At 44.1% G+C, this 13,555-nt stretch overlaps 1 protein-coding gene across 1 annotated transcript in view; it reads right to left on the bottom strand.

Moving 5' to 3' along the window:
- The window catches only part of svilb (supervillin b), a 57,493-nt gene extending 44,208 nt beyond the window's left edge, over nt 1-13,285 (bottom strand). The window contains exons 1-8 of the mRNA XM_071906570.2: nt 13,225-13,285; nt 10,430-10,478; nt 8,642-8,733; nt 8,468-8,525; nt 8,209-8,357; nt 6,679-7,498; nt 4,339-4,422; nt 97-918 (exon numbers count right to left, since the gene is read on the bottom strand). Coding sequence (XP_071762671.2) covers nt 97-918; nt 4,339-4,422; nt 6,679-7,498; nt 8,209-8,357; nt 8,468-8,525; nt 8,642-8,733; nt 10,430-10,478; nt 13,225-13,285 — 2,135 coding nt within the window. The remainder of the gene's footprint in view (nt 1-96; nt 919-4,338; nt 4,423-6,678; nt 7,499-8,208; nt 8,358-8,467; nt 8,526-8,641; nt 8,734-10,429; nt 10,479-13,224) is intronic.
- Between the last annotated feature and the right edge of the window lie 270 nt (nt 13,286-13,555).

Here is a 13,555-nt window from a genome sequence, read left to right as displayed (position 1 = left end):
TCATATTGTTGTTGCCTTGGGGGCTCTTGCTGCTGAATTTGGGCGGCATACTGTCTCTTTTGGGGCTCATACTGTTGTTGCCTTGGGGGCTCTTGCTGCTGAATTTGGGCGCCATACTGTCTGATTTGGGGCTCATACTGTTGTTGCCTCGGGGGCTCTTGGTGCGGCATTTGGGGCTCTTGCTGGTACACAGGCTGCAAGGTTTGCTGCTGTCTGTGTTGCTGGCGTGGAGAGGAGTGGGAAGGCTCCATAGATCTAAATGTTGTCTCCTCTTGGCCGTCTCTCCCTCTTTCTCTGGTCCTCTCCCTCATTCTCTCCCTCCCCCTCTCCCTGGGTCTCTCCCTCTCCCAGTCCTCCTCAGCTCGACTCGTCCTCCTCCCCCCTGCACTGTAGTTCTCCCACTCCATGTCTTCATGCCGGCCTCTCTGAGGGTCGTCCACACTCTTCTCCCTCCGGCGGATCTCCGAGGGTAGCACAGCTTTCCTGCTCTTCAGCAGGCCTTCCGTGTGGGCCTCTTCCTTCAGCGCCTGCCTGGCCTCCAGCCTAGCCTCTCTGTGGGTGGTGTAGATTTGGTCTGCACTCACTCTCCTCCGCGGTGGTACCTCTGGAGGACCAGGCAGCTTGGTGGTGGCCACTGGGGCAGGCATGGCCAAATAGGGTTGGGGGTCCATGGCAGGGCTGGGGTGATGGGGCTGGAGGGCAGAAGGTGGGTAGGCCGTTTGGCCGTGGGCAGGTTGGTGCCCAGGGCTGGGCTGAGGCTGGGGAACGGTCCTCTGGTAGGCGGGGTCTGAGTGTTGTGCCGTGAACGGAGCAGTGTTCCCCTGAGCACGGTGTCTGCTGGCCTGCTGCCTGTCTGGACTCCACTCTGGGGGCCTTTGGACGGTTTCATCCCTGGACAATCGTTCTCTTACTCTGATTCTTAAGGGAGAGGAATGGATAAGGGACACTGAGATTCCAATTCCAATTAAGGAGCTACAATACTCTCCAAAACAATTCAACTTGAAATGGGAGATGACCCAATATCATCAACGGGGAAGGAAACTGAATTTCTGTCCAATGGCCACAATGGCTAACATATCACAAAATTCACCAGCCACTGTTCTACCATCCAACTAGACTGAGTAGAATAGGGCCTCTAAATAGTAGTTGGTTACCTTCTAAGGTGGCTGTTACGGCAGACAAACTTACAAGCCACAGCTAAAATTGACCAGTATTTGGCTGGTGTTAACTTCCCACCCTTATCAAGTAAAATTTAATTCTGCCATGTAATTAATCTCATCTGATTAAATGTGTTCCAACCCCGGATCGAGAAACACGGCATGCAAGTTTATGACATGGGACTATCACGGGACCAACATGAGCTCACAAATCCTACACTAGAATGGCAACAAGGTCAACTAGCTGCATGCACTGGGTTTAAATTTGAGTCTTAGCTCAAACAACCCTCTCTCTCATGTCTCCGTGCCAAAAAAGTAAGCTAAACTATTTTAATCTATGACCTTTTGACCCCCGGTAGCCAAAGGTTGCATTAATCTCATTGTAGACCACTAAGCCAGACATAAAATGGGCCTCTGCTTCATCTGACATGGCATGAAGGGTTTAAACAGCGCTCACGCTACATGAGAACACACGTTTCTATTGTGGCCTAACACTCTGGTTAGCATTAGCAGCTGATTAGGCCACACAGACAGCCAGAGCCATTGAGATACATTGAGAGACATTTGCACCGGTTAAAAAGTGATATGAAGTTGAGAGAGGAAAGCAGAATACATCCTTGGTTCATGCTATTTCTAAAACCAGTATACACACTATATGTTCTCTTCTAATTTTATTGAGATGCCACTGATGAAGACAGCTTTGCTAAAACACGTAAGGTAGCTATAGCAATAAACACTTTCCAGCTTTTGCACATAAAAGAGTGTGATATTACTTGATTTTCTTGTAAATGAAGCAATGTCCATCAAACAGAAGCTGTTAGGAAGCTAACTGGCTAGTAATGTGTCCTGATGAAACCATTCAAGCTCTAATAATAATAATAATCCCCTGGGAAGGTTTCTTCAGGCTAGCCATGCCTCAGTGGATTTCACCTGTCCATGCAGCTCAAACGCTGGCTGCGGGCCCTTCAACCTTTCACAGGCTATCAGCAAGCCAGCAATGTAGCGTATCTGGGTCGCTGTCCGCTCCAAAAATATACTCTGGCTAAACCTTTACCTTCCAGCTAGTCTAAGAGTAAAACCTTCAAGAGTACCTCAGATAAAATCAAAGATTTAGCTTGCTGATAATCTCTTTCTCTCTCAAAAGCCCAGTTCAAAAAAAGCACTTTTAGCATGATACCATACCAGGAACACACATGTAAACTCTCGAGAGGAAGTACGTGTCTTATGCAATGACAATGTCAAAGTCATTTGCAGGGTACCAGAGTCACAGGATGTAATTTCATCGGGGTTAACAGGCTTCTGAGGCGGGGGGATGTAAGTGCAGCCTCAGCTGACAAGTGCTGAGTCAGCGGGACACCGACTGGCTGGGTCAGGGCCTGGAGCTGACTAATGTTGTCACCCCATCACCTCCGCTTCACTAACACCACTCATCTGCTCGTGAAACCCAGGCCACACACGGACACACCGATGTGACGAGATGGTGTGGCGGATATATGGTGGATGGTATTGTAACAACTAAACAAACGGACGTACAGTTTTACAGAGTTCTGGGTGTATTTATAGAGTGTCTGCCCGATTCATGTGACGGACGAGTTGTAGCATGGAGCGGGTCAACTGCCTCTGTTTCCTGGAACAGAAGGTATTTCACTGGCAGAGCTCGCTCATTAAAGTTCAGCTCTATCCCCTTGCACACTGACTTTGCCCTTAAATTTCCCCTTAAGTAGTTTCAAAGTTAGATTTTTTTTTTCCCATAATGTACGACCATGTCATATATATTGTGTATCAACTTGTTCCAACACATAATTGAACCTATATCTTGCTTTTATTAAGTGAAATATTCAAACCCCAAGATGCCATTTTTTATGACTGCATTATTACAAATGGAAAAATTCTACATGTCTTGTGCATGTCTTGTTCATGTAAGTGAGCATGACATATTTGGTATCTTTAGAAACCGTGAGATCTTGACTAGAATTTAAAGTTCTGCAGGTTTGAGCAAAGCTTGGCACTTGTAATGATGGTACCGCCACGAGACGGACAGGGTGGAAGAGGCTATCCCCCAACTGTTCCAGAAAAAGAGCTGAAAAAAGACTGTACATGTTCAGTAAATCATCTCTGGGTAAACAAGGGTTAAATTAATTGCAAAATTAAGTTTGGAAGGAGAGTTTGTCAGTTGAAAAATTGCAACCCACTCAGATTCATAAAACCTAAAAACACCTGTTAAGTGGGAGATGATGGCATGAATTAATAAGGGAAGCATTACTGAAGGAGAGATAATATGGATAATGGGTAGTTATAAGGGATATCTACTGGAAAGAGTTAGGATGCCTGTCCACCGGGGACCTGTCTTTAGAAAGCTGACTTCATTATTTTACTGTCTTTATAATCTACTGTCTTTACTATCTTCCCATATTAATGTGTTCCCAACCGAGACAGGGTATCTGCAAGTTCCAGAAAGCCAATTTTAAGACGTTTAATTGAATTTAAGGCTAATTTAACAACCATAACAAAGAAACAAAGCTGTCAGCCTATTTCTGATTTAATATAGCAAATTAAACTTCTGAAACTATAAATGGGCAGAATAAGAAAAAGGACAAAAGGAAATTAAATGCTAAGGGACATGAAGTCCAACTGTGTTTAGTAAAGCAGATACAACGCATATTGTACTACATACCCTGTTCTGTATTAATCTCAGAGTGGACATGCATAATGTGACCAACAAGAACCAACACTATACCGCCGGTCCCATTCACATTTTTTGGTGAAACTACACAATTATTGGCATTTGTCTTATTTCCCCTTGACTAAATATCACTGAATGTAAAAAATCTATCACTGAATGTAACAAAGAACTCATATTTGCATCACCATTATTACACGGTGAACTGTATACTGTATTTAAGACATTTTACTACTTTTTAAGTCTTTAAATTTAGATAATTTAAGACTTTTTCAGATATTTGAAGGACCCGCAGATACCCTGTGAGAGATTTTCTTTTAGAGCACAGAGCGTTGAGTGCAAGAAAAACATTTCAACCATTTTCAATAGTCACACTGAAATAGCCTGTGACCAGAGCTTCACTGAACATCGGCTGAACGCTGCCAGCTGAAACAGAGGCACCCGGTGGACAAAGGGGGTTTGGTAGGTCTTCACATCAGAGGCATCCAGAGCCGACAGTACCTTGAGGGCCAGCTGATGACTGACAGAGTGTCACTCTCTGAGTCTGTGGCGAGAGACCAGTCGCTCTTTGACAGGACTGCCAGGCTACAGGACGATGTGGTGACAGTGTCAAACCCTGAGATAAACCTCTGATCACTCTTTCAAGGATCAATACAATGTGGAACGTGATGATCAGCTGAATGGTTTGTGTGTTTAGGTGAAAGCGTGACTAGTTTCAGTTGTTGCAGATGTTGTACTCTCCAATTACTCTTTGCAGAAACAGGATAAAGGGTTTGTGGTTTGTCATGTTAAGGTGGCTATTTTCAATTGTTGCAGATGCTTCATTCTTCTTAACAGATGTCACTCTTCAACCTTTATACATATGGATCGTATTTCTGATATTTATACTCTTCAGTTCATAGTCTTGCACTGCCCCTTTATAAGTGAAGTCATGTTGTCCTTGTATACATGTCAGTATGTAGGCTACTATGTAAGACAAATTCTTGTACATGCATCACTTCACAAGTGTAACGATCCTGATTCCTATCCTGGTAGCACATTAAAGTTTAGAAAAGAAAGTGACATAACCTGTTAGCTAATGAACGAAGCTGTGGTTAAATCAGGGTACGTCTCGGGGGAAGCAGGGAAATCGTATCCCCTCGACAAACCTCCCCTGCCACCGTCCCTCCCGCCCCGCCATGCAAGGCGTTACCCCCCGCCCCCCCAGCCCCCCCGGCTCCTGATGAGCTCCCCAGAGCTCCTTCCTGTGTGAAACTGGAGCAGGGCTAGCATGACTGAGCTGGACCCACAGTCTAGAAAGATCTCAGCACTGGTATAGTGGTAGCAGCAGGTCGGCTAGCTGGGCACCCAGTGGACTTAACACTAAGGTCAAACTGCAGTCAAAAGACATTTATTTAAAATTTTGGGATTGAAATATCTCAGCTTTCAAAATGTTCCTCTATGGCTTTTCCTCAACTTTCTGTACAAAACCAGTGCAGTTAGATTTTCTACATTATGCAAGGAAATAATAGTTATATTACTACATTTCCCCCTTTCTATTGAAGGCTTGTTGGTCTTCTCTTAGGACCCCATTGGCCTTTCTAGTGTTAACCCATACATTAAGTTAAATAAGTTTTGTGCCATTGATTGTAAGACACCGATGATGAAGTATTGAAACGTTTGTCTCTGCACTTTTGCAACTTTTTAGCACCGGTGAGCATAGTTAAATAAATACCATGAAAGGAATTTGTCTCAGACTTTTTCTGTGAACGTTTTACTAACTTTGAACTGCAGGAAGTAATATGACTCTTACTGCCAAGTCAACAAGGTATCTTAGCTAACTTACAGCAGCACCCAGTGGAGCAGTGTGCTTATACAGAGGGAGAAACTGGGGTTCATGGAGTTTAAACCCTCTGAGACTGAATGTACACTGAAAATAGACTGTAGACACAACATCAGACTCTTCATGGTAAGATTGACTTCTAGCCTTACCAATTAGCTCGCTGCTACTACCAATCATTTCATGCTTCATGGGCAGCAGCATACAGCACTTAGACGTATCCAGAGAGGAACTTGATGAGTCTGTGATGATGATGCTATGGCAGATCTAGGCCAATGTGGTATTAAAAAAAGAACTACTCTTGTGCTCAGATGACTGCAGTATTATATCTGCAGGTGTGTAGTAAAACTAGACTAGAAACAGGAATCAGGCACAAGGAAACACAGAGCCAGAATAAAAAAATGTATGGTGCAGGAGAGAAAAATACACTAGACTAGACGGGGCTTTCACGACCTACATTATGGCACTGTGTTATTTTATATATTCCCAGTGTATTTTTGACAGTGTGTGGACAGTACCTTTAAGTTTATTCATTTATTTATAGGGCGCTTTTATCAAACAGGCTTGTCACAAACTGCTTTAGAGAAAACAAGAGACACAAAAAGGATTAAAAAAACAAGAGATAGAACAAGAAGTACAACACAAACAGCAAGAACCAGGGCCAGAGCTTGTGAGTGTGTGTATTCCTAATTCTACTTTGGTGTCACATATTTGAGGAGTGTTAGATTTAGTTTATCAGACATACCCATTATAAGGTATGCACTTTTAATTTTTGGCACTGTTCTAGTTGTTCTATCATGTCTTCTTGACCAAGCTTTATCAAACACTATTCAGACCCATGTCTTGGAGTTTGTGATGTGTCTGGTCTTTCTTGTTTTTAATCTCTTGATTTTATTGCGTTTGTGTCCTTTGTTCTTTGTAAAGCACTTTGTCACAAACGTGCATGTCTGAAAAAGCTCTCGATAAACAAATACGACCAGATTTGATATGTTTTTTGTTTTTTTTTGTCTTTCTAAACTCACCCCTGTCTGTTGAGGATGCTCTGGGCCTGCTGCTCTATGAACAAATCCCCAGGCGAGATGCCGTAGCGCGTGGAGGGCAGGGAGGCGCGGCGGGCGGTGCGGGGGGAGCTGGGCACCGCTGCCAGGCTGTAGTCCCTGGTGGAGGCGGGGCTTGGCTCCTGGTGGGCGGGGTCCTGATGGTGGTGCTGTTGTTGGGCCTGCGGCTGTGGCTGATACTGCTCCTGGGTTCTGCTTCTGGAAGCGGCCGAGCGCTCGGGAGCCCCGCCGCGCCGGTAGTTCTCCATGTTCATCATCTTCTCTCGCTCCGAGAACCTGCTGGGCCTCTCTTGTGTTGGGGGAGGAGCTTGGTTTGTGTGGGCGGGGCTAGAAGTGGAGGCAGGGGCGTGGTCCGGGTGAGTCCGCATGTAAACCCTGCCCACTCCGGAGCTGTAGGGCACCCTGGCCTCCCGTCCCGGTTCCTCCACTTCCTGTCTGTCTCTGTCTCGCCTGGCGGGGGCTTGTCGGTCGGAGGCGTCCGGCTCACGGCGGGAACGGTAGCGCGGCGTGTAGTCAATGTCCACTTCCTGATCCAGGAGGATGCCGTAACGCTCCGATAGCTGGCGGCGGCGCTCTGCTTTGTAGCGGGCGATGCGCTCGGCCTTGGAGCTGAGGCTGGCGGGGTCTGCGGGGCCGGAGGTGGGCGTGGAGGAGGTGGATAACGTGACCGGCTCAACGTGGACCAACGTCGGTTCCGGTCGGCCGCCTCTGACCCGGGACGATCTCTCTGGAGATGACACCTGCATCTGGGGGGCCTCCATCTCCTCTCGACTGTAGCGCCTCACTGTGGAGGATGGTGGAAATACAAATATGCTCTTTACTTATCAACAACATCCCTTGCCAGCCAAAAAGTACTCCAACATGCTTCAACAAAATGCATCATCAGGTTTGATCTTTATTATGGCTCCACCATAATAAATAGTTACACCTCTTGCAACATGCAGCATGCATTTTTCACAGTTACATGCATCACACCTGGGAGCTGCCCAGTACAAACAGTCTTCTACTGTTTGCCACTGAGCAGCTTCACTGGAGTAACTGGGGGTTAAGTGCCTTGCTCAAGGGACTGTTAAATGTAATTGTTATTCACTTTCCCTGCCCAGATTTTCTCAGCCAATAAATGCAACCATACAAATACTGTTTATCATTCTTTGCTCATCATCACAATACCATAAGGTAGGCAAAAGTTTCATCACTGTGCATCAAGAGTTTTGTTCCAGAATGAGGTATTCACCGTTATTATGTCACTCTTATAAAATGATTGACAGTACCAAATTAAACAAAGTAGGTCACTTTTTACAGGATAGTATTTAACTTAAACTCTTGACTGGCAAAAAAACATTTCTACATACTGAATCCTCGATACTTCAGAGGTATTGAATGATGAACTTCAGGTAATTTCTTTTCCAAAATGGGTATATGTAACATTTTGGAAATGAACTGAAGTCTACTAAAGCATCATGCCAGTCCTGCAGCGCAGCATGCCATGCTTACCCATCACACAAGGCTCACAGGGGTCTGAGGCGCGGGTGTAACGGGGCGGATCCTCCTCCAGCATCCTGTTGGCGACCAGACCGCCGGGCATCAGGGCAGGGGGGGCATCGCTTTCAATTCCCTCCAGACGCCGGGCTATCCTATCTTTCCTGCCAGGGTGAAAGGGCAGAGGGTGAAGGTTAGCGACTGTAAAGTTGAATGAATCAAAATGTCTGGGTGTGTATGAATGAGGATAAAGTGCAATGAGCTCATGTGATACCTGTTCATTTCCAAATCCCTTGTGATGGATGTCTCAAAATGTTTCTTTAACTCTGAAACTGTGTGTTTGAAAAGGAAATATAAATTTAGTGGGATAAAATTGTTGAGAGATTGAGATTAACAGGTAAGACTGATGTGTTATGTTCTGCAGAGAGTGGTAGGAATCAAAGCTCACCCTTGGGAAGGACGGCCAGAACATTGGCATCGGGATCTGAAACACTCTTGACCAAGGCGGTCCTGTCACCCAAGGAGAAGTCACTCTGAAAGCTGGATGAAAAAGCCGAGTCAGACGACAAACTTGAACACTATCAACCATATTATCTTGAAACTCTGGAATGAAACTAGTTATTTCAAGTTAAATTCCTGATGGGTACAAGTGAATTTTATTAAGATAGTTTCCTTCTCAACCAGTATCAGGATTTAAAAAGATGACAAAGAGCGGTCAAAGGGCAAAGCTTCAAGCTTGGCTGATGTTCCTGAGGAAGGGATCTAGCTTAAGAACTGGGTCAACAAGTCCTGACTCTCCTCCACAGGTAATGGGACAATCAGGATCATGTCGTAATGTCTTTACCTGGGAGAGTCAACAAGTCACCCAAGGCAAAGTATATCATCTCATCTCTACCTCACCTTGACAGTAGTGGGCTAACAGGGAGCAAAGGTCAACGTCACTAAATCGCAAAGACTCCCATTCTAGTTTGCAATGTAAACGCTTTTCTATAAGCTTCACAAATAATCTACATGTTTCGATTGTTATTGAAGCAGAGCCTTATGGTTTATAATTTATTGCATTATCTGCTTATAGGAAACTCTCTCACCCTTCTTTGTTAGATAATGCTAATGCTAATATACATAATCAGCTAGCCTTCTGCTTTGCCTCCTTGTAACACTGAGATGAGCCACATATTGATGCCTGCTATTACAGCCTATAGGGCCTTGTTGGGTAACGTCATGAAGATAAATTTTGCATTGTTTCCTCTGAAATGTAGAAGTGGTGTTTCTTGGTTATTTTAATTCTGATTGCAAATCTGTCCAATTTGTGGTCACAAAACATAAACACAAAACACATTTATTTTGATACTTCTCATAATAAACATTAATTCTAAACATTAGGACTGCATATCTTTATTTTATAAAAAAAAAAAATGGGTGAATTACACTCACATGCACAGCTTTGATGGTAATTTTCTTGCTGAACGAACAAAGAGGAAACACTGTAAACTAATGCAAAATGGAGCCTGGTGCAAAGACTTCCTGGATTATGGCTCTTATTGCCATGTGAACAAAGTATCTTAGGATAAGCTGCTCCGGCCATCTCCAGCTTTTTAATGCTTACTAGGCATGATAGGCTAAAGCACTTTGTTAAACCTACATCCTTACATATCCTTATCTTGATGACAAGGCAAATACACAGCACAGAACGTGGGATTGTAAAGAACACTCTTACAAAATGTTATATATCCATTTGGAAAAATACATAATATCTTAACTTCATCACTCAGCGTCTTTAAAATATTGATCATCTGATCTGTAAAAGTGTTATCATTCTGTCAACCATGAACGTAAATGATTCCTATCTTTTTTTTTTCTTTTGCACTTTTGCATCTATTACCTATGTTAGCATGTTGACAGCCCATTTTGGGACAATGCTTTGTGTGTGTGTGTGTGTGTGTGTGTGTGCATGCGAGTGTGTCAGACCTGGGTCTAGCACTTGTTTTATCCTTGTTTTATCCTGCTCAGAGTACCAGATGGGTGGGGTTTGGTGAACAGGATGATACATTAAGTAGCAAAACGTTAAGAAAGTTAGTTTAGGATACTTTTATCTGATTGTCCTCATGCATTAAACCCCACCCATCTGTTACCAAACGCTAAGATTGATTTGATTTGATTTGTTTTCTTTATCATACCATTTGACCCAGGTCTGCTGTGTGGTAATCACATACAAAATGGCTTCCTCTTCCCTCACCTTAAGGTTTCAGTTGGCAAAGAGGCTGAGCTGCAAAGTTTGGCAGGAGCTTTAGATCCAAATCCTGACGAGAGAAATCAAGACTCAGTCAAGAACTTTAGACACAAAGAAAAATAAATCCACACTTCATCCACAGTATTCAATATCTCAGCTCATGACTCAAAACAGCTGCTGAACATGTTGGAGAGTATCATAATAAAACATGGAGAGTGTCAGAACATGTTGTGCCTGTCATGAAAGAGAGTCACGTTATGTTGCTCACCCCTGGTTTAGTGCCACATCTCCACATAGAGTCTTTCAATGTAGCTCTCAACACAGAATCTAATGTCCAGTCTAACAGCATCATGTATAACAACAACAATACCAAGCAAAGCATTGATCCTGTGGTCTACTATCAGTCCCTGATGGGTAGAGCAAGGCACTAACACTGCCAGGGTTGGGGGTTTGATTCCTACTGGGGCCACATGTGCCAAAAATGTCATACAATCATGATACTGCATGGTCCTTTGGATTAAAGTGTCCACATAGACGAGGACAGACTCCAACCCATTTTAGGCCCTCACTTTTAAGATCAGCATCCATATTTGGAACAGGATTAAAAAAGCTTTTACAGTGTAACATATGCACAGCTAATGTAAAGTTATAGCCTCTAGTATAGGCTTTCCAAACTTTAAAGTCTAGACCCCAAGCCCTCCTGATATGAAAAGTCCCTAGAAATCTTCATAATAAAATGCTTTTTTAACCTTATTTTATCCAAAGAAGACTGATTGAGCATGTATGATTTTTCCCAGCAATTTCCTTCATCACACCCACATTCATCACAGTTATACATATTCACAACTAGTTCAGTACAACCAGTCTTTAGTCAGGAATCACTGTAATGTAATAATATCAATTCAATATTTTCACCTTTCAAGCTGAAGCAAGCGCACTTCCATCTGCTTTCAGCTAGCCCACATATTTTCTCTAGGAAATGTTCTTTTAGCAAACGATTGTTGTTTTGGAATTAAAAAATACAATGTCCACCACTAACAAGCTGAAAAAGGAAACTTGATTTCTATCCTACTGAGGAGTGAAAAGTTGTTTTTTGCACTCAGAGTAAACATTAACAATGTGACGTACAGTTTTTTAAATGTTGAGGTCACATTCATTTTCCAGCCTCAGTGTGAGCCACATGTCAACAAAGGTTAGTCAGAAAGTTCACATCAATATCTAAGTTCCTACTTCATAGCTGACCCTCTCTCTCTCTCTCTCTCTCTCTCTCTCACTCTCTCACGTCACAGCAGCAGCAGCCTGTTGTAAAGTTGTATCCCAGTATAGGAGACAGATCATGTTACCGCTCCAGACGGCTCCAGAACATCTCCTGCATATTTTGGCCCTCAAAGACTGTGTGGCGAGTTTGTGGAAGTGGGAAGATGTGGTGGAGGAGGACATTCACATGGACATCAAGTTCTAGGACATTTCAGTGACTTTCAAGGACTTGTTTGGTGAAATTCAAGAACTCAAAATTGGCACGTTTTGAGGCCTAATTTTTGACTCATTATCTTGCCAAATCAAGAAATCATGTTGAAATCCTTAATTTTAAAACACTGCTGCTGTATCAACACAAATCTCCATCACAGGGTTTTCCCCTGGATATGAAGTGTTGATCTGAGGATGGAGAAAGGTCCGGAGAGCTGAGGCATATTGAAGGATCCGGGTGCTATATTTTAATAAAAAATCAAGTAGGCTGCTTTCAATGCCATCCATTCATTTCCAAAGCCTTTTAAGGCCTGTGGGAATGCTGCGGAGGTGTGTGTGTGTGCGTGCATCTGTCTGTGTTTGTCTGTCTGTGGTTTTGTATGTTTACACACATGCCTGCAACAGTGGAAACCCCCGTGTGCAGAAGTCAGTCAGGCTTTCTTTCTTTAGAGCGGCCTGCAGGTTGTCAACAAAACAAGAGATGTGCGCTGTGGGCAGCAGAAGGCTGGCAGTGCCAGAGAGCAGCTTAGGGTGCTGACTGTCCCAAAGTGAGCATGGAGAAGAGACAGATTTTCTATAAATACTCAGAGGGAAGGACGAGGTGCAAAATAGACTCCCTGACTAAACTGCCCCTCGCCCACATACAAGCTGTGGAAAGCAGACAGGGAGAAACAGTCCTCTTCCACCTCAGCAGGCAGTGATACACCTTGTGGCGTTGTAAAGGGCATTGCAAAGACACTGACATGGTATAACATCTCCAAAAAAAAAAAAAAAAAAAAAGCATAACGGATACCACACAGCTGCACACACCTGTTGAATATACCAGACTTTTTAGATAGTAAAGAAATTCTGAAAAAAATACTATAAACAAAAATCAATCCACAACTACACACTCCACACATTCATAGTAGCCTATATGCTAACAAAATAAATAAAAACACATATAAACTCATACTATACTGTCCTTACTCATTAAGTTCCAATGCACTGGTGCCTTTTAAATCCCTCACAGCATGACACAGGGACGATCAGAGCGGATCACTCTTACACTGCCTTGAATCCTCGTCCAACCGGTCCAACACAGCAAAGGTAAGTCAATTTAAAGTAAGAAATCAACCAAGGAGGCCTAGCCAAGCCGAATCCCCCTGCCTACCGATTCAGTAAGCGCTCGCCATCAGCCACGCAAGGGAAAAACCAAATTGCATTAGCCAAGTCACTCAAGCGAGTTAGTCTATAGCATTCAGCTCGCCCTCGGTTCCACTATGGATAAAGGTATTCAAGTGAGTTAAGCTATAGCCAGACCCAGCGTCCCGTTCCCCCTCCAGAGGCCTTACCTGGGCCACAGTGCTGCACATGGTTCACATGGTAACTAGAGATCCATGGGTTTCGAAACATGTTTAGGAGGAGAGGGAGGAAGATGGGAGGAGGCCCTGCTGCTCGACTCCCTCCGGTCAGCAGGAGCAGTAGTGGTGGTGCTAACAGCAGGCAGACAGGCAGGGATGGAGGTGGTGACACGACCACACACACACACACACATACACACACTGAGAGACAGCGCTCAGGTCCGGCCACGGGTCTCACACACACACATACACACAGCAGACAGCAGAGTGAATACCCCAGTTACACAGCAAGCTGCAGCCCAGACAGAGTTGCTGGGGTGTG

Source organism: Centroberyx gerrardi, chromosome 13 (assembly GCF_048128805.1).
Source record: "Centroberyx gerrardi isolate f3 chromosome 13, fCenGer3.hap1.cur.20231027, whole genome shotgun sequence".
NCBI lineage: Eukaryota > Metazoa > Chordata > Actinopteri > Beryciformes > Berycidae > Centroberyx > Centroberyx gerrardi.
This window is presented reverse-complemented; position numbering and strand designations above follow the sequence as displayed.